The sequence below is a fragment of the Pezoporus flaviventris genome, unplaced genomic scaffold, assembly GCF_033815535.1.
Source record: "Pezoporus flaviventris isolate CSIRO_AGI_PZ_B2104156 unplaced genomic scaffold, CSIRO_AGI_Pfla_v1 ptg000078l, whole genome shotgun sequence".
In the NCBI taxonomy this organism is placed as follows: domain Eukaryota; kingdom Metazoa; phylum Chordata; class Aves; order Psittaciformes; family Psittacidae; genus Pezoporus; species Pezoporus flaviventris.
In genome coordinates this window covers 19,017,501-19,042,264 of record NW_026892626.1, presented here as the reverse complement: position 1 = coordinate 19,042,264, position 24,764 = coordinate 19,017,501, and the positions used below count along the sequence as shown (strand labels likewise).

Here is a 24,764-nt window from a genome sequence, read left to right as displayed (position 1 = left end):
ACTGCTCTGGGAGCTTCTAATGGGGCTCTGTGCTCCTCTGGGAGCTTCTAACGGGGCTCTGTGCTGCTCTGGGAGCTTCTGATGGAGCTCAAAGCTCCTCCAGCTCCAGCCCTTGCCACAGGCAGGGACCCCTTCCACTGGAGCAGCTTGCTCCAAGCCCCTGTGTCCAACCTGGCCTTGAACACTGCCAGGGATGGGGCAGCCACAGCTTCTCTGGGCACCCTGTGCCAGCGCCTCAGCACCCTCACAGGGAAGAGCTTCTGCCTGAGAGCTCATCTCAGTCTCCCCTCGGGCAGGTTAAAGCCATTCCCCTTGGCCTGTCCCTGCAGGCCCTTGTAAACATCTCATTTAGGGGTCTCCCATGGGACCATTTGTGGGTGAAAGCCGCCCGCTCAGAGGCAGCTGGTTCACGCTGTACCTCACTTTCTAACACACTGGCACTGTAACAACCAATACCAACCAGAACACAAGAGCCTGCAGCTCATGTGCCTGGGGAACAGCAGAAACCTCCACCTAGTCTGAAGTTTGATTTGCAGAGTCACAACCTTGCATTGCTTGAACAACCGAAGAGGCTTTAATTTACACACAGTAAAAATACAAACAGAGCAGTCAGTGCTTGCACATTTAACCATGGTTACTGCACGCTGGTCCAGCTGTTGGCTACTTGAGGTGTATCAGCACTTTGTTATAAAGAATGGCTGAAGGCTCAGGGCTGCTGATGTCGCAGCCACACACCTACTGCATCACTAACACAATCCCAGCCTCAGCTGCTATAACTACAACATGTGGGAGGCCAGTTTTAAACCTAGGGAAGGACAACGCAAAGCTTTAGCTAACACAGCCAGAGCAGGCACATCATTTTCAGTCAGTTGTCTGGTACTGGGTCAAGTACATGCAGTATCAGCTGCTCCCAGCAAGAATTACTCCTGCTCTGTTCAGTGTCAAGGATGGAATGTGCACTCTTTCCAGGAAGTCTGAATCTCCCCCTTAGGTTTAATCATGCAGAAGAGCATCAAAGAGCTTCCTGCAAATATACACACTGGGAAATAAATGGGGACAGTTGCAGTATTCTCTCACCCACCTCTGCTTCCTGCTTTTAATTACCCTATTTCTGCTGTGCTGAGCTCTGTGAGTGACATGGAGTGAATCCTCTTCCCAAAGCCCTTTGGCTCTTTATGGTCTGCAATGCTCAGGAAGTAGAGCATGCACTGGCCACATGAATGACAACCCTGTGTGACAGGTGAGAGCTTCAAGAGCTAAAAGCTATGAAGTGTCCTGTCAGGCAGGGCATGGAGAGACAGGTTTCAATGTCAGCCAGAAGTCCTAAAGCCAGTGCCCAGGTAATGAACAATGAATCTCAGTTCAGGGGGAGAAAAGGCAGAGGGCATCCACCTCAACTCACAGCCCTACAGAGCAGCACCTATTTTGGCAATGGAAAGCACTGGATCTGTGAGCCTTGTAAGGAACTGTCCCAACACACCCATCAGCCACACAGTCCTTCTGCTCGAGGATGCACACTGCTTCTAGCATTGTTCCCCAGCTGCAGTGAGGAGATGCTACCCCAAAGGGAGCTGTATCAGCTTTCCCAACCGGCACGATTCAGACAACATGGAATGAATGACACCCAAATGAGCACACAAAGGTTAAACCACAAGATACAGCAGCTTTCAGGAAGGGCTGCTTGGCCAGACCGTCAGCGCTGAGGAACACTCAGAGTGCTCAGAACAGTGAGGGCCGAGGCCTGGTCTCACTGAACAACCCGCCTCCCTGCACCCAGAACTCTCCCAAGTGCCTCTACTGCTCTGAGACATGAAATGGGCTACTAGACCTGCGTGAGTGGCAGGAACTTCTGGTAATAGCTCTTTGTAACATCAATCATGAGCTCCTGGGTACATTCCGGGAGTTCCCCAGAGAAGAGCCCTGCAAGAAGAACAAGAGTGTGAGCATCAGTGTTCTTGCAGGAGAAAGCAGAAAATAAGTTTGTATTCGACATTCAATCAGCCACTTGGATTGAGTTGTAGGCAAGTACAAATGGAACAGCAAAGGGCTCATCTCTGAAGTGGAGCTACTCAGTATGGTTGTTCACACTGTACCCCCAGGGCAGACAGGCTGCTCAGCTGGGTCCTTACAGCTCCCACTGGTCCCCACAAAGCACCACCAGAAAACAAATGATGGAGTGTGCAATTTGTACAGCGAGGTCTCCAGCACAGACAGGCCGATGGGCAGGACCTGAACTAAACTAACAGCAGTTTAACCTCCCTCCCTCCCTACTAACATAGGAATAAGGAGCCAGTGGTCTTCTTACAGTCTGAACCACTGAACCTCCTGCAAAATCAGAAACCACAGGAGGAGGAGAATAAGTTACGATTGTTATTTTTCAGTTCAAGTGCCCCATATCTTCATTTCCAGGCACTAAAGGCTAATGGGCAAATCCATCACAGCAATCTCCATTCAAAACAAGAACATCCACATTATCCACACTTCTGTGCAAGTAAAGCTGGAGGGAGCATACCTGGGCAGCCTGAGAACACTGTGAACGGTGGGACGACTGTTTCAGGAGGTAGGACTGTGTTGTCTAAGATTTTGCAGCAGTCTTTCAAAACGCACCTGCGGCCCTAGAACAGAGATTAGGGCGAGTTTATGCTTAAAACACTCTTTGCTTTGCTTATGACTGAGGAGGTACCTAAACTTCCACAAGTTTAGCTGCTAAAAGCATTCTGTATAAAGGAAAGCAGAAGTGTGGAGGGAAGAGGAGGTTGTGGAAGGAAGCTGTGCTTACAAAGCCTCAGTATTCCAGAGCTTAAGGAGAAGACTGGGAAATTGCACTCACAATGACACAGTTCTTGCCTATGTGGACATAGGAGCCGATCTGGGCTGCATTGACCACACAGTCCTCTTCTATGAAGACATGATCACCAATGTGGAGAGGGAAAAAAGCCACCCTGCAAGAGGAGAGGTATTTGTAGAACAGACAGACTGATCTGTGACACTGTGAGACCCCAAATCACACTGTGGAGTCTCTTGTCTCCCACTGGATTGCCAGAGGCAGAGGTGCTGCTGAAGACAGAATGATCTTTCTCATCTCTTCCCAAAGGATGTCCTGAATGAGCAACAGGCACAGGTTGTGCATACACAAACGTTATTCACTTTGCTATTTGAACATGTCCCATATATTTCCATATTATGGGCTGAAGGAATGCAAACCCTCAAGGCAGAGCTGGAACGCTGTAGAAAATGCAGGTTCAGAGGGATGTATTTGTGTGGACTACTGCCAACAGGAACACTGCCCTCCAAACACAGACCTCGGCCGAGCCAGTGCAGCCTTTTCAGCCCATGGATCTTAAGCTCAGTCTCCCCAAAGAAAAGGGACCTCTTACCCTTTGCTGAACTTCTTGAAGGGCGGCCTGATGACGCTGCGGCTTTTCACCACGCAGTGTCTCCCAACCCGGACGTTCGCCAGGTCACCGCGGATGATGCAGTCGTTCATAACTATTGTCTGCAAAAGAGAAGACACAAATGAGCTCCAGTTCCTACGCATGATACCAGTTAGTGCACAGGCTCACGCAGAGGTCCGGCCGCTCCAGAGAGTTTCCATTACCTTACAGACAACTCTTTCAGGCAAAAGAAAAGTGACACCAAAGCAAAGAAAGGAGGCTGAAGGTCTCAGTTCAATACAGACCAACCCCAGCAGCCATTTTATGTTCCCCAAACTCTAAACTGACTCCAGAAATTTACCTGCAACCTGCACACTGTGTGTCTGGGCAAACCACCTCATCGCTGGATGTCACTCCTTTAAGCTCTAAGGGTTAATCATAGAATGGTTTGGGTTGGAAAGGACCTTAACATCGTCCAGTTCAACCCCCCTGCATGGACAGGGACATCTCACACTAGAACACATCACCCAAAGCTCTGCCCAGCCTGGTCAGTGCCGAGCAGAGCCCGGTACCGCGGGATGCTCAGCTCAGCGCAGCACAGCAGCAGCGACAGGGAGCCCGCGGCCTGCCCGGCCGAGCTGCAGGCGGATGAACCCCGGTGCGGTGGGGACGCGGCAGCCCGCTCCCGGTGCCTACCTTGCCGTTGAGGACGATGTTCTGGCTGCCGCACAGCACGGACTGACGGCTCACCTTGTTGCCGGACGCCTGCGGGGAGAAGGGCCGGGTGAGTGCGGCCGCCTCCGGACCCCGGCACCCCTGGCAGGCCCCGGCGAGCCCGGCTCTGCCCCTCGGTTCCCCGCTGCTCCCGCTCCCGCTCCCGTGCCCGTGCCCGTGCCCGTGCCCGTGCCCGTGCCCGCCCGCACCGTCTCGATGTACTCGGACTTGTTGTAGAGCATCTCGCTCAGCTCCATGGCGGCTCCGCTTCCGAACGGCCGCTCCCGGCTTCCTGCGCATCGCGTCCGCCCGCCCCCGGCGCTTCCGGCGCGGTTGCCATGGGCACGCAGGGCCCGGCGCGGCGGCCATGGAGGAGCCGGCGGGCGGCGGGGCCCTCAGCGGCTCGCAGAGGGAGCAGGTACCGGAACGGGGCCGGGGCGGCGGTGTGAGCCCGGTGCGGGCCCGGTGCCAGCCCGGTGCGTTGTGTGTTGCAGCTGCGGGAGAAGCTGGCGCTGCTGCGGAGGGAGTACAGCGAGACCGTGAGCCGGCTGCGGGTGAGCGGGATGGGACTGGCCGGGCCGGGCCGGGCGCGGGCACGGTGGCAGGAGCCCGGTCGCAGCCCCGCCGGTGTTGTGTGTGTGTGTGCAGCGGGCGCGGCGAGCAGAGCGAGCCAGGAGCCACGGCCGGGACGCGGAAGGAGGCCGGCGGGCGCCGAGCCCCGCAGGTAGGAGCCGGCCGGCGGCGGGAGCTGCGGCGAGGCCCAGTGCCCCCTCTGGGGCCGGGGCCAGGGACAACCCAGGACAGCCCGGATCGGGCACTGCAGCCTGCCCTGCGGGGCGGGCCCCAGCTCCGCTGCCCCCAGACCCACATGATGGCCCCTGCCATCTTCTCCCTCTGCACCAGATCCAGACTCTAAGTTCCCAGTCCTTTGCTCCCAAAAACGTCTTCTAGCTTTACCGTGTGATGTCCTGCTGGGATGGGGCTTTGCTGGGAGTACTTTACGTGTATGACATTCTTTCCCACAGGTTCTAGAGATACGGAACCTCCTAGTGCTGACAAACATGAAACCTCACAGTTACAGACTAAACCCTGCTCCGGGCTTGGCACACAGGAGCAAACATCTGGTGCATTCAGACATGTTCCCGAGAGGGGCCTGCAGGGCAGTTCACAGGCAGAAGGCATGCAGGCTAGCCAGGAAATGCTGTGTGCTGGAATTGCCAGGCCTAGCCCTGAGGAGAACAAACACCAAAGCTCCAGAAGCCTGCTGAGGCTGAGGAGACGGGTGAAGGCTCGGGTGTCGGGGGGATCAGTGCGTGATGTGCCTCTCAGCAGCACTGGTGAAACGGTGACAAATCGAATTGCCAGCACACAGGAGCTGCAGTCTCCAGTCTTCAGGCAAAGCAGTGCCTCAGCCACTGAGGAAACGGCTCCGAGAACAGCAGGACCAGCACTTGCGCAGAGAGAAGAGAACGGTTTCACTCCTCCCAGTGCAGTGTCAGGAGTCACACAAGACTCTGTCCCTCCAGGAGCACCTGAGCTCTTCCCATGTGTACTGCAGGACAGCAGCAGTGTCTGGCAGCCCAGGTCCCCGGGTGCTGTGCCCTCATCTGACAACCCTGAGCCTGCATGGCCGTGTTCAGAGAACAGAGACTCTGCTTTAGTTGACATCAGTGCTGATGGAGGAAAGGAATCCCCCAGTGTAATCAGCCAAACAGTTGGTGAGAGTATGTGTGAAGATCAGGGGGAATTACGCAGGCTCTTGGATTTAATGTCAGAAAATGAGGCATTGTCTCCTGATGGAACTAAGACTGTAACTAACGAGAGCAAAAGCCACGAGGGGAATCAGAGTGATGCTGGTAGCTTAGATCCCTTTCCAGCAGATCTTGCTCTGGACGGTGTTGAAGAACTGCTGGAGAACCAACAGCTTGAAACTCAGTCAAGACTTTCTCCTCTGGAAAACGTGGCAGCCCCTGGAAGCGCCCTGAGCTCGTGCACGGTGGTTGAAGGGCTTCTCTTCCCAGTTGAATACTATGTCAGAACAACTCGGCGCATGTCCAGCTGCCAGAGGAAGGTGGACCTCGACGCTGTCATCCTCAGCCAGCTGGGCAGGAGCAAGAAGGGTCAGCGAAGTAAGTGCAAGCTCAGAGATGCAAATTCGGATCAGCCCTCCCAAGAAAGACCTGAAAATGATTTGGTGTCAGGGATAGTGCCATTCCTTTGCCTTGGGGCAGAAAATGATCCAGCGAATACAGGTAGTCCTCAGAGATCTCTTCCTGCCTCCAGTGGTAGCAGCACTTCCCTTGGATCCGTTTCCCAGAGCAGTATCACTAGCACAGGACGAGATCGGAGACAATCACAGAGGAAGCAGAAGGGAAGAAGAAAGTCTGCCAGCAACCCCCCCGTGCGTCTGGTGTCGCCAGAGCTCATCAAGAGCCTGGATCTCGTAGTGGCGAGGGAAGGCAGCAGTCTGCTGTCAGATGAGTGTCAGAGCCAAAAGGGAAACTGTGATGGGGGTCTGGAAAAGCCACCTTCAGACGAGAGAAGGTTCTCTGCTGCTGCAGCTCTTGGGGCTACAGAGACAGGAGGGGCTGGTGCTGTACAGGCGAGGAGTGTGGATCCTGCTCCAGTGGGGAGCCCAGTGCTTGACAAGCGCCTTAAGACTCTGTTAGAACAGCCTCAAAGTCTACTTCAGGACAGTGATTCTCTGCACCTGGGGAATGGAGCTTCTCCCATCCACACAGGAGACCTGGAAGCCAGCTTCCCTGTGTGCCAGGCTGATGGAGAGCCAGCAGAGCCTGTGGGGAAGGAGCAGGTACCCGAAGCCTGCAGGGCTGAGCTGCTCCCAGTGATTAACTTCCCCCTGCGCCGCTCTCTGCGTTGTGCTGCGAGGCAGAGAGCAGGAGGGCACATGGCAAAAGGTCCTGAGGGTCCTGAGGGTCTTGCTCCTCTTGGCCTCCCTGCTGTGGACCTTGATACTTGTGGCTCTCTCTTCTCCTTCCGCAGCCTCCAGTGGCTGGCCCCCAGGCTGGGTATCAGGGACTTCCACTTGCCTGATGAGGAGTTTGGACTACTAAAACATGAGAAGCTAAAATCTTCCCCTGTGAATGACTTGGAAGTTTTCGTTCCGAGTGTGTTTGGAGACGGAGTGGCTGCAGAGGACACAAAGGATGCACAAATGACTCCAGAAGAAAGATGTCTCAGAAGTGATCTGATTTCACCTTTCAAAACTGGGCTGCCCAAGTCACCTCACGCAGAAAGCCCAGCTTCCAAGAAGGAGCTTTCCACCCACGAATTGCTCCTTACTCCTGTGGGGACTGTCTTGGCTGCTGCTCCCACTCAGCCGGGGTCCCAGATTTCCTCATGTGTGTTCCCTGTCGTGGGTGCAACCCCGGCTGCATCACCCTCAGTGCACAGTGAGGTGTCCCCCGACACACCTCCCGTCCCTCCCAGCCTGCATCCCTCCTACGGAGCATCTGCACGGGGTGTGCAGGATGGGGGATGCAAAGACTCTGCCATTCCACTGCACTCGGACCATTATGGTGCAGGATCTGCTGAGCAAGAGGAAGAACAAGGTACAGCGTTTCCTGTAGAAGCGGAAAGAGGTCCCAGTAATAAATGTGAGGAGGCTGAGGCCTTGGAGAAGCACCAGCACTCAGAGGGCAAACAGCAGGGATCCGGCAGAGCTTCTCCTGAGCAGGTAACAAGCTGGGCCTTTGCCCATGGTGCTAATCCAGTGGGTTTGTGGGCAAGTCCCCTTTCCAGGAATCTGACCTGGCTTCAGGGGAAAGACCTGTTTGCTGCTAGCCCTGCATGCTGTCTTTCAGCTGACTTACTGCATGTTTGGGTCTCATCTGTTGCCTAAGGTCTTTTGGCCTCAAGAGCAAATTCTTTAACGTCCTGCTTGATTTGAACAAAGTTTCTGGTACCCACAAAGTGGTGTCTACCTCAAGGAACATTTTCAGCTAGTGTTTGGTAAAGGAGATGAAATGGCTTGTATGTGGGATGGGTACTGAGAGAATGACTTGTCTCTGGAGGCTGAGATGCAAAGTGATGGTAGATAATTTTCAGGTGAAGCCTGGAAATAACGTCTTGGATTTCTGAGTTTTCAAAGACATGCAAGTACAAAAAGAGGTGCTTCTCCCTTGGCTCTCCAGCAGCAGAGTGAATTCACACTTCTGCCTCACTCTTGCAGGTGCTGAATCTAATTTCACAGTTGAATTATCTTCATTCTTTACTTGTCTGTGCAGGACAAAGCTGTAGCAGAACAGTTGATTCCAGTACTGCCGGATGGCCTGAGAGAAGAGAGCTTGCAGCTTCTATCCAAGCTGAAGGTGGGATAACATCAGATAATTGTTACTGAGTCAGTGGCAGCTCTGTAATAGTGAGCTTAACAAAACTGAAATAAAACCTGCAGAATGCGTAGGTGCACAAAGTAGATTGCTGTCTAATTTGATCAGCTGTGTCTCATGGTAAAGCCTGCTGAGGGGTTAGATTGCTCTTCAGCTCCTTCCGACTGATGATTTCAGTGTTTGTGTCTGAATAATGAATTCTAAACACATGCAAGTGTCTTAAGGAACAACTGCTGCATTTTACTTTGGCCCAAGGTAAGATGATCTCAGCCTTTGTACCCCTGTTGCCTGCCCTGTGGCTCCAATAGCCTCCTGTCGCCTTTTGGGCACTAACTAACCCTGTAAGCCCTGTCCGAGCTCGGGCCTCTGCTGGCTCCCTGTCTTTTCAAATGACAAGTGACTTTTGTGAAGTGAGGCGATGTATTTGCTCTGAGGATGAAACCCACCAAGCGCATTCTCCTGGGTGCCTCACTGGCACTTTGTTCAAAATTAAACATCGTAAGCGTAAAGTTTCAGCCTCAAACTCTCCCCACACTGCACATGAAGCATTGTCCTCAGGCTGTCCCTCCAGGTGACATAACCACGTCTGGCAGAAGAAAACCAGCCCTGTTTTCTTTTGGGCAGGATTGTCCGAGTTCCTGCGCCGTGGATGTGAGCACCATGTGGTGGGAAGCAGCTGGCTGCAGAGAGCTCTGTGTGGTGACAGCCTGTGAGAGCTCTGTCTCCCTCTGGAAACCCCTGGGGCCTGACCACTGGGAAAAGGTCTACACCTGGCAGCTCGGAGAGGTACCAACACAGTCCTTATTGCTAGAGTTCAGGGCAACTTTCTTGTCCCACGTGTTAGTTCCCTTTGTTAGTTCCCAGGAAACAAGGAACTTGTACTGTTGGGTGCAGGGGAAGTTCTTTAGGTGGCATAAATTTGTTCATTCCACTTAGCAGCAGAGGAGAATGATTTGCAGTGCTGATGGAGGAGGCCAGTAGCTTGTATGGTCCCGTGTTATCTGCTGGAGTTTGGCTCTTGTACTGAATGGTGGCTGCACTTCAGCCACTGGCTCATGCGCTTTCCCCTTACACTCCCTGGAGATGCTTTTTGTCACTTACATCAACAGAGGTTGTTTAATCAGGCAAACAGCCCAGAGTTCAGCTATTAATCTAAGTGTGCTTCCTCAGAAGGGAAAATCAGCTCTGCTCTGTGTCATTTTAATGAATCACTCTAGAAAATGGCATTGAAGTCAAAGGGACATTGTGGGTGACACTGAATCCTTGCTTTGCTGTCCTAGATTCCTGTAATACAGATCGTTCCTCTGCCAGACTCCTGCAATCTCGTGTGTGTAGCACTGGGAGACCTGGAGATTGGAGAAATAAGGTTTTGTATTTATTTCTTACCGCCCTTTGCCCCCTGAATAGCCACAGCTTAACTCTCCTCTGGTGTGGCAGCAGAAATGATCCCTTACTAATGTGTCACTTTCTCAGTTGCTTCAACACTTGGAAAATGGAAGAGGTTTCTATAAACCAGCTATAAAGAGCTGCTTATCCATCCCTAGAGGTGTTTAAACGTGCTCATTTTTATATGCTGTGGCATGTTTGAGTTCTGCTTCTCCTTCTCATGAGGTGTGACTTTCTCTTAATTTAGGCTCCTGCTTTATTCGTCTGAGACTGACTCATTCAAGCAATCACTAGTGAGAACTGGAACCATAAAAGCTGTTCTTGGGCTGAAGGACAGGAGGCTGGTCAGCAACAGTAGGGCTCTGCAAGAGCAGCACGTGGAAATAGTGTCTTTTTCAGAGACAGGAAGGTGAGTGCTGGGTTTGGGGTGCTCTGTGCGGCTGGTGGAGGAGGAGTGAGGATACGTCTTGGGTGTAGAAGATTGTTGGGTTCCTCTTCTTTCTGGAGATGTGCTGAGCACAGAACACATGCTATTTTGACTCCCCTTCTCACTTGTTAATCTGCTGTTCAGGAGCAGAGATGGACAGACTCTGATGCCTCCTGAAGAGACTGTTTCAGCTTTTGCTGAAGTGGAAGGAATGAGGGACGCCCTGGTTGGCACCACTGCAGTGAACAGCATTGTCATTTGGTCAGTGATTCCTTTGCTGTTAACTGGTTTAGCTCACTGGTGTGTGTGGTGACAGTTGGCTGTAGGATAGTGTAGGGGTGTTGGTTGGTTGCTGCTTTGCCTGTGAAATAGCAGTTGTCAGCAGGCCTGTGGTCTGGCACTTGAACTTGTGTGCAGTGCAGTAGGTGGTGAATGAACAGTGCAGCTGTAACTCCACTTGCTTTTGCACCGTATTCATTACGTTTCTTCCTGTGGTCTCATGTCTTAGTTTGGTTTATGTGGAACCAAAGCTCTGTCCATCTTATATAGTGGTGTTTTCCTAACTGTGATTAGGAAATAACATGTAGAGGATGGAAATGCACTCAGAATTTGTCTGTTCCCCGACTGCAGGAATCTGAAAACAGGCCAGCTCCTGAAGAAGATGCACACTGGTTATTCCTACCCAGCTTCCATCTGCCATCGAGCCTATTCCGACTCTGTACGTACATGAAATATGGCAATGCTGCACTGACCAACTGGGGGATTGGAGTTTCTAAAGTGGATTGAAATACCAGCCCTATTTAGATATTCTGAAGGTATTTGCAAGGCAGATGGGTTAACCAGGAGAAGTAAGCCCCATTGGCTGCCTTGAATTCCTGGCTTTCTTCTGTGTACTGGTAAAATGAGAGTGTTGCATCAAAAGACATTCCAAAGTAGCAGCACCTTGCAGGGGGAAAGCAGAAGAGCTGTTGTCCAGCCCTGGTGCTTGGCACATCTCTTCCATTCCACACTTGGGTAACTGCTGTTCTCAGAAAATCAGTGTGATTATTATCTATATGCACCCCGAGGGCATTAACTGTTTAACCCCAAGCTTCATACTGATGATTCTTTCCCACTTGCTTCCCCCTGTGCTGTGCTTCTTGATGGATTTTTGTGGTTGATCAAGGATTTGTTTTCAGTGGGCATTTAACCTTTTGAACAAGAATTGTCCAATAATGGTGGTTTGAGCCATACTCTTTGGAGACTTCCTCGGAATACCTGTCCCAGGGTGTTCCGTGCTGGCCTGTGGCTGTTCTGAGAGCTGCAGGTTTCAGCTGTGCTGCTTTGCGTGGAATTCTTGTTAAACTGTAAGCTTTTAGGGATTAAAATGAGGCCCAGAAATTACATCCTACAGCAAGCTTAGCTTTTTCAGACAGGAAGATCAGCGCATAAATCCTCCAGGTCACTGAGCTGTCATTCTCCTGCATTGCATCAGCCCTTATCAGTCAGCAGCTGCTTTGGGTTTTATCTGACTTGATAAGGAAAGTAAAGCATTCCTGTTTTATTCAGTACAAATAATGCATCAATGTCCAGGGGGCTTTGATTATAGAGAGAATGCAGCAATTAATTGTTGGAAAATTCTCCGAGTTTTTTTCCCCTCCTGCTGTTGTTTTTAATGATGTATTTTCCCTCTGTGCATCAGGGCCTCCTGTTTGTGGTTTTGAGCCATCCACACGCCAAAGAGAGCGAGTCCTGTGGAAACCCAGCGTTCCGTGTGGTGGTGTTCAACCCCAGCACAGCCAGGAGCAGGGGGGTGATGGCCTCCTCCCTCCCGCCCGGGCACACTGGAAGGCAGGTACCAGGGCTCTGCTCCCGGAGCCCTTTGTGGTGGTTTGGGGGGGATCTCTCCATGGGCTGGGCAGTGCTGCTGGCAGGGATCCATTTGCCATCTTGCCGGTGATAAGGGGCTGCATCCGTTGTGCCCTTGGATGTGCTCCAGGGGCTGGAGCAGGGTGAGGGTGTTGGCTGTTTCCTGCCTGCTTCCTGCGCCAGCCTCTGTGCTGACCCCGGGCTCACAGCGAGGGGCTGTGCTCCTGGGGCTCTGCAGTGAGGCTTCTGTGTGCTTGTGCTTTCATCTTCCCTGCACCAGTCACTTTGGGAATGCTGGAACTGGGCTCACAGGGGAACCCCCTGAGAAAATGCCTTCAAAGGAGATGTTCCAAACCTTTGAGCTGTCACAGAGCTGTGCTGTTACAGAGGCTTTGCCACCTTCATTTATGCTAAGCAGCTGCGTGCATCCGGGTGACCTTTTCCTCCTCTTCCCTTCCTTTTGGAAAGAGGCTGTTTAAACCATTATGAGATGCTGTGGTGATGTGCTCAGACACCAGCGGGTCCAAATCTTGAGTGGTTTTTGAGCGTGTTCTGGGGCTGGAGGAGGGTTGCATTGACATCCTTTGTTCTCAGATGTGACCCATCCCGCAGCCTGGCTTTCCTGTGTCCCTATTCATTTGTAGCTGGGACGCTGCCTGGTTTCAGAAGTGATGTGCTGGTGCTTTTGCAGACGCGTGACCCTTGTGTCTGTGTCCCCAGGTACCTGGAGGGTGACGTGAGGGGTGCCTTGGCCGCAGCCGTGCTGACATCGGGTGCTGTGGCTGTGTGGGACCTGCTCCTGGGCCGGTGCACGGCCCTGCTGCCCCCGGGACCGGCGGGGAGCTGGGCGCTGGCCCGCTGGGCCATCACTGATGCCTGCACCGGTGCCTCCCTGCTGGCCGGGCAGCAGGACGGCACCGTCTGCCTCTACCGGTACCGGCAGCCTCAGCCTGGGGCGGCCTGACGCAGCACTGCGGGGAGCCTCCGGTTCAGCTCCACCGGTACCGGGGGTCGCGTGTGGCTGCGCGTGCGCCCGGGTGTGTGCGGTGCCATTAAACCACTTGGCTTTAGACCGGACTCGTGTCTGCTGCTGCGCCGCGCCGCGCCGAGCCGTACCGGCTGGTCCTCCGGGCCGCCAGGGGGCGCGGCCGCCGCCGCGGGGAGCACCCGTGTGGGCCCGCCCCGCCGCGGCGCGGCTCTCCGTGTGCCGGGAGCGGCGCGGTGCACGCTGGGAACAGGTCACCATGGCGGCCCGTGTCCTCTCGGCCTGCGCCCGCCGCCTGCTGCCCCGGGCGGGCCCCGCCGCGCTCCGCTCGCTCTCCCGCTGCCTCCCGCGGGCCCCAACGGCCCCGCCCGCGCTGCTGCCGCTGCCGCAGGTAAGGCCCGGGCCGGGCCGGGGCGGGCGGGGGGCGGCCGGCGCTGCCCCCGCTGCCCGGTGCCGGTGTCTTGCAGGTGCCGCGGGCGCTGCCGCCCTGCCGCCGGTACTCCGAGCTGCCCCCCCTCACCCTGGACGACATCAAGGAGCGCGTCCTCTACGTCCTCAAGCTGTACGACAAGATCGACCCCGAGAAGGCGAGTGGGGGCCCGGGGGCGGAGCGCGGGCACGGCCGCAGGCAGCTGACCCAGGGTTGTTCTTCCCGTAGCTCACAGTAGAGTCCCACTTCATGAAGGACCTGGGCTTGGACAGCTTGGACCAAGTGGAGATCATCATGGCCATGGAGGACGAGTTCGGTAAGTGCGAGCTGGGCACACGGTGCTTATGGCTGATCCCTTGGTGCAGCTGCAGCACACGGGCACTGCCGCTCCTCTGTGGGCAGCAGCGGTGGCTTTTCCATGCTGTAACTCAGAGGAAATGGAGTGGTTCTGGGTCAGAACGGGAGCTGGTCACTGCTGGCACCAGCAGCACTCAGGGGAGGTGTCTCCCCATCTGTCCATCTGCTGCTGCTTGGCAGCTCCGGCTGCTGTTCTCCCCACAGCCCCTGGGCACCTTCCCCGCATTGCTGGGGATGGGGAGGGGACAGCACAGGGGCTGATCCCAGAGCTGGTCTTGGCTCCCCCTGGGAAATCACAGTTGACCCCAGGTTTTCCTCACCAGGTTGGATTTTTACCCTCAGTACTTGATGTTACTGGGGAAAAAAAAGTTGATTTTGCCTTATCAATGTATATTCCAAGTTGCTTTTCACTTCATTTTGGACTTCTTTGTGCTTTCATGTAAAGCTCAGACATTCTGCCTAATTTGTCACGCCGGGTCACAGACATCCTGGGGTTTGGTTGTTCTCTAAGCCTGGGCAGACGTTGTTTTGCTTCCAGAGCAGTTGCTGTTACTCTGTGTTAAATTCCCTTGTGTGCCATTGGATGCTGTGGCAGTGAGGGCTGGGAAGAGAAGGTGCTTTTCATGGGATGTGGTTCTGAGTGGTTCTGAGCCCTTGTGCTCCCTCTCCCCAGCTGTGGCCCTGCATGAGCCGGTGGCTGTTGGGGCACTCGGCAGCAGACTCTGACCAAGGAGCTTCATGCCTGGATGTGCCCGGTGTTACCGGGAGCATCCCTTCTGGTGAAGGTGGTGGTGGCTCCAGCAAGGTGTGAGGGGCACTCACTGCCTCCTCAGCCTCTCCCTGCCCCAGCAATGGTGCTGAGCAGGGCAAAGCTCAGCGGGAATCCCAGCCCTGTGCTGGCTCTGGCCCTGCTGTGTGTCCCTGGCCGCGCTGTCCCGGCTTCCTTTAGCCTTGCTCCCGCTTCCGCTGATCCCAGTTAAGTATGTGCACTTTCATTCCAGGATTTGAAATCCCCGATGGAGACGCCGAGAAGTTAATGTGTCCACAGGAGATTGTAGATTACATTGCAGATAAGAAGGATGTTTATGAATAAAACCAGTTCTCCAGAGCTGAGTAAGTGGAATCGTGCTCCTGTGAGTGTCTCGGGTAGCAGCAGTGGGCACAGGGCAGTGTGTGACGCCTGTGAGGGGAGGCTGGGTGAGGGGACAGTGCTGTGGGGCCATGGGGCAGGCAGGGGTTGGGAGGGAGCTGGCAGGGGAAAGCAGAGGTGGTTTCCCTGTGGTGTCTGCTGCTGGAGAGAGGATGTGGAGGGTTGTGGGGCACCTGAAGCACTCGATTATCCACAGCTCTTTCTGTCGATGGGGTTTGACTCTGGTTGTGGAAGTCCCTGGTTTTAATGGGGCAGGGTTGGAGGGCACCTCCAGACATGCTGTGACAGCTCCCGGCATTTCCTGCTGGGAAGGAAATGGGCAGGAAGGGGTGAGTGGAGCCCCTGCCCTGAGGTGCTGCCGGGGAAGTGAGGGGAAATGAGCTGCTGGCCCTGGGCCAGCGTGGCAGCAGATGGGGCCACCTTCCTGCTGGTCCTGCGGCTCCCTCCGGGTCAGCTCCGCTCTGCAAGGATCTGTGCCCCTTCCCTTGGAGCCAAGGCAAGATCCTGGCCATTCGAATGCCCTGTGGGCTCACAGTTTGCTTTTGGTGTCCAGCTTGGGTGGTCTCTGCCTGACCCGCTGCTTTTGTGCCTGAAACCAGTGGGTCTTCCTTGATGGAATACTAAATACGTGGATTTTTCTTCCTTCCCCAGGAGCTGTCTCATGGCCAGAACCGGGCTGGGGGCAGCACAGGAACGTGCACGCACAGGCCATGCTGCTGCTGCTTTCATCGGAACCTTGTACTTGGACGTTGTATTTAAATCTGTCTCAATCTGTTATCCTTTAAAAACGAGGAAAAAAAGGAATAAATACACAAGACCAGGGGTGTGCTGCTGGCGTTGCCATCCCACCCTGCCACTGTGTTCACTGGGTAGTGGTGGGTGAGGGACATCCATGTGTGTGTGTTAGGGGGTGAAGGCACCATCACCTGAGCACTGGGGGAGCACTTGAAGCTCAGACAGGCTCTGATTCTGTCTCCCAAGGCGCTTGTGCTGTTCGTGTGTGTGTGAAAGGGGCCTGTGCCGTGGTGCAGAGCTCTGGGCCTCCCTGCTAACGTTGTCGGCTCTTCCCACTAACTCACCTTCTGCCTGCGCAGTTCATTTCATCCCGGTAAAAACAAGTAGTGTTTGATGGGAGATAAAGGGGAGAGGGGTTTCCTGCTGCTCAACAACACAATCCCACCCGTGTCCCCGTGAGCCCGGCACGGGCTGCTCGCTTTAAACCTCTCCCGAGGCAGGAACAAGTTATTTCTGGACCGTGCACAATTCTCTCTCTGTGCCAAGAAACACTGATGTGTCAGAGGCGCTGCAGCCAAGTGAGCGCTGCTGGTGCCGAGTCCCTTGGCCATGGAGGGGGCGCAGGGCGGGACGTGGCCCCGTGTCCACTGCACGTGGGGCCTGAGCGTGCCCCGGGTGTTCCCTGCTTCCTCACCCGGCCGAGGGACCTCAGGCACAGGGTTTCGCTTTCACTGTGCGCGAGGCCGGTGCTGGTGGAGGCTGCTCCGTTGCTCCTTCACCCAAATGCATCCTGGCGCCTCTCCTGAGCAGGCTGCAGCCGGAGTCTGGGGGAGTTTTGGACACCTCATCCATGGTGGTTTTCCCCAGTCCTGCTTGGAGATGGGAGTGATGGTGGCTGCGGAGCCATCCCTTTGTGCCCAGGTGAGCCAGTGCTGGTTCTGTTGGTGGTGGTGCCCTGGGTGATTCATGGAATCCCAGCCTGGTTTGGGTTGAAGGCACCTTAAAGCTCCTCCAGCTCCAACCCCTGCCACGGGCAGGGACCCCTTCCACTGGAGCAGCTTGCTCCAAGCCCCTGTGTCCAACCTGGCCTTGAACACTGCCAGGGATGGGGCAGCCACAGCTTCTCTGGGCACCCTGTGCCAGCGCCTCAGCACCCTCACAGGGAAGAGCTGTGAAGCCCTCGGCGCCCGCAGGAGCCTTTGCCCCGGGGCAGCTCCCGCGGTAACAGCCCCCCCGCGGCCGGTCCCGGCGGGACCCGCGCACGGAGCCGGGCGGGGGCGGTGGGGCGGGCCCGGGCCGGGGGCTGCGGCTGCCGGCGCCTCCGCCCCTCCGCAGCGGGGACGGGCGGGGGCTTCCTGCGGCCGCTTCGGCAGCGCCATGGAGCGGCTCCGGCTCCCGCCGCTCTTGGCCGCCGCAGGTGAGCGCCGGGTTCCTCGGGGTGGGGGGGGGATGCCCGGCTCGGGGTGGGGGCGGCCGCGGTTGGGGGGTGCGAGGTGGGGCCGGTACCGGCAGCGGCTCGGGGGGGTCTGAGCTCCGCGGCTGCACCGGGGCGGCACCGGGGGCGCTGATCCGGGGGTGCCGGCGGGCAGCGGGTGACAGCCGGGGTGCGGGAGCAGCGGGAGCCCCGGCGAGGCGGTGCCGGAGGCTCAGGGTGACCCCAGCCCCACCGCTCCCGTCGGTGCCGGGACCCAGCGCCCTGCCCGGGCAGCGCCTGCCCTGGCCCCGGCCCCGGCCCTCGCCGGCACGTGGGGGCTCGGCTCTGGTGTGGGTCAGGGCAGAGCGGGGGCTCCAGGCGCAGGGCAGCGGGGCCGGTGCGGCAGGACCCGGTTTGGGTCCTTGAGATGAGGGCGGGGGCTTCCAGCTGGGCTTGGGCTGTTCTGGAGCATTCCCTTCACCTGTGCCCGTGGGTACGGAGGGAGGCTCGGACCCCCCTGCCCACACCTGCAGCTCCTGGCTCCCGGTGCTGATGCCCGATGCCCGGCACCGCTGCTCACCACTCCTTCCCCTCTGTCCTCAGTGATCGTGGGATGCTGTGCACGGCTCTGCCCCTGTCTGACCACCGAGATGGGCCCCACACCCGTCACTGCCGTCTCCTGCTCCCACCCGGGCACCGCGACGGGGGCGGGCTGCCCCACAGGTACCGTGAACCCTTGGTCTGTAGCGCCATGAGCTGCCCATGTGTGTTGATGCCGAGCTGGCGGCTGTGGGGCGCTGCCCATGGCTCAGCCCTGCTCAGTGTCCCCCCACTTTCGCCTCTGCCCATAGATCCGGAGCGAGGAGCTGAGGTGGGGCAGGCACCGACACCGGAGGCCGTGGGGCGGCTGCGGACAGGGGCTGAGCTGCTGCCGTTCTCTGGGACCCCCACCGGGGCCGCCGAGACCCCCGGCCCCCGGCGGAGCCCCGCAGGCCCCTGGGCAGGCAGGGACGGAGCAGCCGCCCCCCGGCTCCCCGCGGGCAGCGAGAGCCCAGGGGGGAGCAGCGCAGGGGCCCCGGGAGCTGAGGAACCCAACTCGGCTCCTGCCACCGGGCACCCCCCCGGGACTCACCCTGTAGGAAACGCCGTGTCTGAAGGTGCCACGGCCGCACCGGGGGCACGCTCGCGTTCACCATCCCCTACAACGGTGCCCAGCTCTGCCGAGGGGCAGGGGGGGTCCCCCGGCGCCCTGCCGGGATGGAGCCCCACGGGCACAGCTCTCGTGCAGAGCCAGGGGGGCTCACACAGGCCCTCACCCCCTGAGCTGGCGATGGGGGAGGACGCGGGTGCCACCGTCCCGCTGGGTGACCCCGGGCCAGGGCCCCGGCCGAGCATCGCGGTGGCCACCGACAGCCCAGAGCCGGGGACAGGCGGGACATCGCCCTTCGCGGGGGGGACGCAGAGGCTGCTGACCCCCACCGGGACACCGGGAGGGGCACCGGGGCTGGCCGGGGGCCGGGGCTCTGCCTCCCACCCGCCGCCAGTGATGGATGTCTCATGGCAGGGGCCCGGCGCTGCCCCGCGCCCCTCTCTGCCGCCGCTGGGCGCTGATGACCCCGTGTCCAGGGCAGCCGCGGGGACGGGCCCGGCCTCGCTGCCCGCTGCAGGCACCGGACCGGGTCTGCCCGGCCCCGCCAGCCCAGGGGTGACATCGCCCGGCCCGGGGGCACCCCTGGACCCGACTGCAGCGCTCTCAGGGGCACCCGACACGGAGGGTCCCGCTGGGCACGGCCGCGTCCCCCTGCACCAGACCCGGCCCCCGGGGCTGCCCCTCACTCCCATGGCCCCGGGCAGAGCGGTGCAGAGCCGGGGGCTGTTCCCCAGCCCGGGTCACCCCCGAGCACCTCCAGCCCCGTCGGCTGCCCCAGCCGGCAGCGCCGCTGTGCCCACAACCCCGCTGCCCTCCCCAGGGACCCGCTGGGGTGTCTTGGGGCTCAGCCCCACAGCGGGCACCCCCCCAGCCCCAGGGCTCTGGCTGCCCCACGCCAGCTTTGGTGGGGATGCTACAGAGACGCCTCAGGTCCTGGGGGCGGACCCGGTGGAGGGGAGTGATGCCGGGCCCTGGGCAGTGACTGCCCCACTGAGCTGGGAGCCGGGCAGCCTGGACCCCCCCTCAGCCTCTGGGACCACGCAGACGCTGGCTCCATCCCAGCCTGAGACTTCCCTGGGATCAACCACTGCTATCAGCATCACCGCCACCACTGTCACCGTCACCATCACAACCACCACCACTGCCAGCCCAGCACTGCTCAGGGATGTGGGGACCATCGCGCCAGAGCCCAGTGCTGCTGTGCTGCAGAGGGATGCGGTGGGGGTGACTCATCTGCCCACCGTGACGCCAGGGCCCCTGCAGCAGCCCAGCGACTCCCCGGGAACCCTGGGCCACAGTGGGGGCCCCGGGTCCCCCACGGCTGCAGGGGACCCAGACCTGGTCCAGCCATCGAGTGACCCCAGAGGACATCCGGATGCTGACACCCCCCGAGCGCCGCCGGCTGTGACGGGCAGAGCCCCCCAGGTGTTCATTGTGGAGGATCAACGGCCGCTGCTGAGAGGTGGGTGTGGGGCTGGACCCCCCACAGGGGCACAGGAAGAGGAGTGGGTCTGTGTCAACCTGTCCCCATCTCTCCCCCGCAGCCTCCGTCCTGCGCGTCCCCTGTGAGCTGGTGCTGGATATGGGGTTCAGCCCCACGCTGCAGGACCCCGCGTCCCGTGAGCACCAGGCGCTGCTGCACAGCTTCAACCGGACGGTGAGAGCAGAACGGGGCCGTGGGGCTGTGCCGGGGCCGCCCCACACGGCGCTCAATGCTCCTGCCCCACGCTCAATGCTCCCGCACAGGTCACGCCACTCTTCGCGCCCCTGCCCGGCTTCCTGCGGCTGGAGGTGACGCGGGTCAGGTGCGTGCTGGTGCCGCCCCTGCCATGGGGGCACATGGCACACGGTGCCGTGGCACTGGTGGGATGCGCTGGTGATGACCCCGTGTGTCGCGCTGGGCTCCCCGCAGGGAGGGCACCGTGGTGCTGGAGTACGAGGCACTGTTCACGGCGGAGCACGTGCGGGTGCCGGGGCTGGGCACGATGCTCAGCACCACGCTGGGCTCCGGCAGCGCTCGGCCGGGGCTGGCGATGGGCACCGCATCCATCCTGCGCCACACGGCTCTGGGTGAGTGCAGGGGCTGCGGGGTGGGCTCGGGCCTGGCCTGGCTCTGTGTTGCCATGGTCGGACCCTGGCACGGTCAAACCCTGCTCCTGCAGAGCTGGATCCCTGCGCTGCACTGTTCATGTGCCAGCCTGGCTTTGCCTGCGTGCCCGGTGCGGATGGGAACGCCACGTGCACGTCCCTCTGCCACCGCGACTACTGCAAGAACCATGGCATCTGCGCTCACCCGCGGGACCGTGGCCCCCTCTGCCAGTGAGTGCCCCCCGAGACCATGCTGGGGGTGCTGGTGCTGCCCCCCCAGCCCTGATCCCCTCTTGGTGCAGGTGCCCCGTGGGCAGTGACTTCTGGTTCATGGGGCTGCGCTGTGATCACCGGGTGACGCAGCAGAGCCTGCTGGGCATGGCCGCGGGCGTCCTGCTCAGCATCCTCCTCCTGGGCGCCGTCATCGCCGCCGTCGCCGTGCGCAGGTTCAAAGTGCTGCTGATGGAGGCCAGGGCTGACCAGACCCGCAGCAGGTGGGATGAGAGGGATGGGGTCTGGGGTGGCCCTGGAGGGAGCTGCTGCTGTGGAGCTGCTGCTCCAATCCCTCCCTGGGGTGCTGGGGGCAATGGGCAGCAGCTCCAGCCTCATGCGGGGTCAGGGAGAGCCACAGCTGAGCGGGACGCAGGGATGCAGGGTGGGCTCTGGCTGAGCTCTGCCCAGACAAACTCCCCTGTGGCTGATAGCAGTGGGTGGGAGGTGCAGGGTCAGCAGCGGCTGGTCCCTGTGCCCTGTGGAGCCCCGCGCTGGGTGTGGGTGTCTGTGTGTGGCTGTGCCAGCGGTGCGGGTGCCAAGGATGCTCCCCACAGCCCCATGAAGCGCGGAGGCAGGAATGGGGAGCCAGGGCCGCAGGGCTGGGTGGGTGGTGGCTGCAGTGCTGCAGGCTGTGCCCTGCACATACCCCGTGATGGAGATGCACAAGCGGTGCTGCTGAGCCCCAGGCACAGGGTCCCAGGGCCCCCATCCCTCACCAGCCATGGGGGGAGCAGGGCTCTGCCCCTGTCCTGGCCCCGCTGCCCTCCCCGGTTCGTAATGCACCGCAGGGATTGCTCTGAGGAACCACCCGACAGCTGTGGGGCTGTGGCCAGATGTTGAGCACTGTCATGGGCCCCATCCCCACCCTGGGCACGGGGCCGGGTCCTGCCCTGGGCTGCCACATCTGGGTGGAAACTTGTGCTCTGAGCTCCCAGTGCGGTCACTGGGGTCCTGTGTGCCCATGGGCACGTGTGTGTGCGCGCACACGTGTGTGCATGTGTGTATATGTGTGCATGTGTGCATGCGTGTGTGTATGTGTGCATGCATGTGTGTGTATGCACATGTATATGCGCATGTGTGCGTACATGTGTGCCTGTACATATGTGTGAATGCGTGTATGTGTGCATGTATGTGTGCATGTCTATGGATGGCTGCATGCAAAGATGTCAATGGCTCAGTGTCCAGTTGGAGACCAGCAACGAGTGGTGTCCCTCAGGGACCGGGGTTGGGACCGGTCTTGTTCCACATCTTCATCCCTGCCATGGACAGTGGGATTGAGCGCGCCCTCAGTGAGTTTGCCGATGACACCGAGCTGTGTGGTTCGGTTGATACCCTGGAGGGAAGGAATGCCATCCAGAGGGACCTCGACACACTTGTGAGCTGGGCTGATGCCAACCTCATGAGGTTTAACCATGCCAAGTGCAAGGTCCTACACCTGGGTGGGAGCAATCCCAGGCGCAGCTACAGGTTGGGCAGAGAAGAGATTCAGAGCAGCCCTGAGGAGAAGGACTTGGGGGTGTTGGTTGATGAGAAAATGAACATGAGCCGGCTTCAGTGTGGGCTTGCAGCCCAGAAACCAGCCGTACCCTGAGCTGCATCAAAAGGAACGTGACCAGCAGGTCATGGAGGTGATCCTGCCCCTCTACTCTGCTCTTGTGAGACCTCACCTGGAGCATTGTGTGCAGTTCTGGTGTCCTCAGCATAAAAAGGACATGGAACTGTTGGAACAAGTCCAGAGGAGGCCACGAGGATGAGCAGGGGCTGGAGCACCTCCCGTATGGAGACAGGCTGAGAAAGTTGGGGCTGTTCAGCCTGGGGAAGAGAAGCTGCGTGGAGACCTCATAGCAGCTTCCAGTATCTGAAGGGGGCCTATAGGGATGCTGGGGAGGGACTCTTCATTAGGGACTGTAGTGACAGGACAAGGGGTAATGGGTTAAAACTTAAACAGGGGAAGTTTAGATTGGATGTAAGGAGGAAATTCTTTATTGTAAGGGTGGTGAGGCACTGGAATGGGTTGCCCAGGGAGGTTGTGAATGCTCCATCCCTGGCAGTGTTCAAGGCCGGGTTGGACAGAACCTTGGGTGCCATGGTTTAGTGTGAGGTGTCCCTGCCCATGGCAGGGGGGTTGGAACTGGATGAGCTTAAGGTCCTTTCCAACCCGAGCTATTCTATGTCTGTGTGTATGTGTGCGTGCACATCTGTGTGTGTGTGTGTGTGTGTGTATGTGTGTGTGTGTGTGTGTATGTGCGTGTGTGTATGTGCGTGTGTGTATGTGCGTGTGTGTATGTGCGTGTGTGTATGTGTGTGTATGTGTGTATGTGTGTGTGTGTGTGTATGTGTGTGTGTGTGTATGTGCGTGTGTGTATGTGTGTGTGTATGTGTGTGTGTGTGTATGTGCGTGTGTGTATGTGCGTGTGTGTATGTGCGTGCGTGTGTGTGTGTGTATGTGTGTATGTGTGTGTGTATGTGTGTGTGTGTGCGTGTGTGTGTGTATGTGCGTGTGTGTATGTGCGTGTGTGTGTGTATGTGCGTGTGTGTATGTGCGTGTGTGTATGTGCGTGTGTGTATGTGCGTGTGTGTATGTGCGTGTGTGTATGTGCGTGTGTGTGTGTGTGTATGTGCGTGTGTGTATGTGCGTGTGTGTATGTGCGTGTGTGTATGTGTGTGTGTATGTGTGTGTGTATGTGTGTGTGTGTATGTGCATGTATGTGCGTGTGTGTATGTGCGTGTGTGTATGTGCGTGCGTGTGTGTGTGTGTATGTGTGTATGTGTGTGTGTATGTGTGTGTGTGTGCGTGTGTGTGTGTGTATGTGCGTGTGTGTATGTGCGTGTGTGTGTGTGTGTATGTGCGTGTGTGTATGTGCGTGTGTGTATGTGTGTGTGTATGTGTGTGTGTATGTGTGTGTGTGTATGTGCATGTATGTGCGTGTGTGTATGTGCGTGTGTGTGTATGTGTGTGTGTATGTGTGCGTGTGTGTATGTGCGTGTGTGTATGTGTGTGTGTGTGTGTGTGTATGTACGTGCGTGCACGCATGTTTGCGTGTGTGCATGCACGTGTGCACCCGTGCATGTGTGTACCCGTGTGCGTACACGCGCGCACGTCCCTGTGCCCGCAGCTACCGCCGGTTCTGCCGCCTGGACGACGTCTCTGCCCAGTACTGGTCGCGGTCCCGGCTGCCCTCGGCCAGCTCCCTCGACAACCCCGCCTTCAGCCCCTCGGAGGAGCTGCTCCACCTCCAGGCCCTGGACCACGGCTGCTGCGGCTGCCGGGAGGACCCGGGCATCGCCGCCAAGCAGCGCCCAGCGCCGGGCCGGGCCAGGTAAGGGGAGGGAGGGCGGAGCGGAGATGGGATCCTGGGGCAGAGCCGCCTGCCCTGCCCCGGCCCCCCCCCCGCAGCTTCAGCACCGCAGCGTCCTCGGGGTGGAGGAGAAAGGAGCGGGTTCCTCCCCGCTCCCGCAGGGAGCCCGGCGCGGTGGGGCCGGCGAGCAGCAGGAGGAGGGCTGAGGTCTGCGGGAAGCGGGGCGGCTCGGCGCGGGTGGGAGCTCGGCGGGGGAAAAGGGCCCTGCAAGCTCCCGGCGGCTCCGGGCTGGGCCGGCCCAGGGGCACCGCGCAGCCCCACGGCCCGAGGGCGCTGCTGGGGCTGTGGGTGCAGGCAGAGGCAGCCGGTGCGGGACTCACACCGCACTGTAGCCATGATCAGGGTTCTGCCCCCTCAGCACAAGCTTGGGGTTTACCCCCCCCCCCCCCTTCTATTCACTACTTTGGGTTTTCTTCCCAGTTTCCATTACGAGTGGGACACGAGCTCCGGCAGCATGAACGAGCCCATGGTGGACTCGGGCAAAGCCAGCGACATCTCCGTGTCGAGCTGGCCCATGGAGCCCATCCAGTGGACACCCTTTCCCCTCCTCCATCAGCTTTCCAGGCAGCGGCCGGTGAGCGCAGGGGCCGTGGCGGTGGCTGGTCCATGGGGGAGCGTTGCAGGGCTGTGCCCGCTCCATCCCTGCGCAGGGGTGCAGCGCCCTGGGGCTGCCTTAGAGGGATGCTCCAGGGAACTGCTGGAAGCCAACAGCTGCTCCATGGGGA

The 24,764-nt window shown here is 58.6% G+C and overlaps 4 protein-coding genes across 4 annotated transcripts in view; 3 read left to right on the top strand and 1 right to left on the bottom strand.

Annotated features, from left to right (window-relative positions):
• Window positions 1–551: 551 nt before the first annotated feature.
• On the bottom strand, window positions 552–4,447 carry DCTN5 (dynactin subunit 5). Its single transcript, XM_061474212.1, has 6 exons — window positions 4,298–4,447; window positions 4,071–4,139; window positions 3,378–3,496; window positions 2,831–2,942; window positions 2,513–2,615; window positions 552–1,920 (listed from the first exon to the last, which is right to left on the bottom strand). The coding sequence occupies exons 1-6, from the start codon at window positions 4,343–4,345 to the stop codon at window positions 1,823–1,825; spliced, it is 549 nt and encodes a 182-aa protein (XP_061330196.1). The 5' UTR covers window positions 4,346–4,447; the 3' UTR covers window positions 552–1,822.
• Window positions 4,415–13,168, top strand: PALB2 (partner and localizer of BRCA2). Its single transcript, XM_061474213.1, has 12 exons — window positions 4,415–4,506; window positions 4,583–4,642; window positions 4,737–4,812; window positions 5,114–7,785; window positions 8,336–8,419; window positions 9,062–9,223; window positions 9,718–9,803; window positions 10,071–10,232; window positions 10,395–10,511; window positions 10,881–10,968; window positions 11,932–12,080; window positions 12,819–13,168. Exons 1-12 carry the CDS (start codon window positions 4,456–4,458, stop codon window positions 13,060–13,062), a joined length of 3,951 nt encoding a protein of 1,316 aa, XP_061330197.1. The 5' UTR covers window positions 4,415–4,455; the 3' UTR covers window positions 13,063–13,168.
• Window positions 13,169–13,323: 155 nt separating this feature from the next.
• NDUFAB1 (NADH:ubiquinone oxidoreductase subunit AB1) lies at window positions 13,324–15,840 on the top strand. The gene is made up of 5 exons (XM_061473569.1): window positions 13,324–13,474; window positions 13,551–13,670; window positions 13,742–13,829; window positions 14,872–14,983; window positions 15,672–15,840. Exons 1-4 carry the CDS (start codon window positions 13,343–13,345, stop codon window positions 14,961–14,963), a joined length of 432 nt encoding a protein of 143 aa, XP_061329553.1. The 5' UTR covers window positions 13,324–13,342; the 3' UTR covers window positions 14,964–14,983; window positions 15,672–15,840.
• A 1,206-nt stretch (window positions 15,841–17,046) lies between these two features.
• LOC133279846 (collagen alpha-1(III) chain-like) overlaps window positions 17,047–24,764 on the top strand; it is an 8,318-nt gene continuing 600 nt past the window's right edge. The window contains exons 1-10 of the mRNA XM_061474020.1: window positions 17,047–17,172; window positions 17,773–17,892; window positions 18,021–19,781; window positions 19,864–19,976; window positions 20,066–20,124; window positions 20,232–20,389; window positions 20,482–20,638; window positions 20,710–20,901; window positions 23,797–24,000; window positions 24,460–24,613. Coding sequence (XP_061330004.1) covers window positions 17,133–17,172; window positions 17,773–17,892; window positions 18,021–19,781; window positions 19,864–19,976; window positions 20,066–20,124; window positions 20,232–20,389; window positions 20,482–20,638; window positions 20,710–20,901; window positions 23,797–24,000; window positions 24,460–24,613 — 2,958 coding nt within the window. The 5' untranslated portion in view covers window positions 17,047–17,132. The remainder of the gene's footprint in view (window positions 17,173–17,772; window positions 17,893–18,020; window positions 19,782–19,863; window positions 19,977–20,065; window positions 20,125–20,231; window positions 20,390–20,481; window positions 20,639–20,709; window positions 20,902–23,796; window positions 24,001–24,459; window positions 24,614–24,764) is intronic.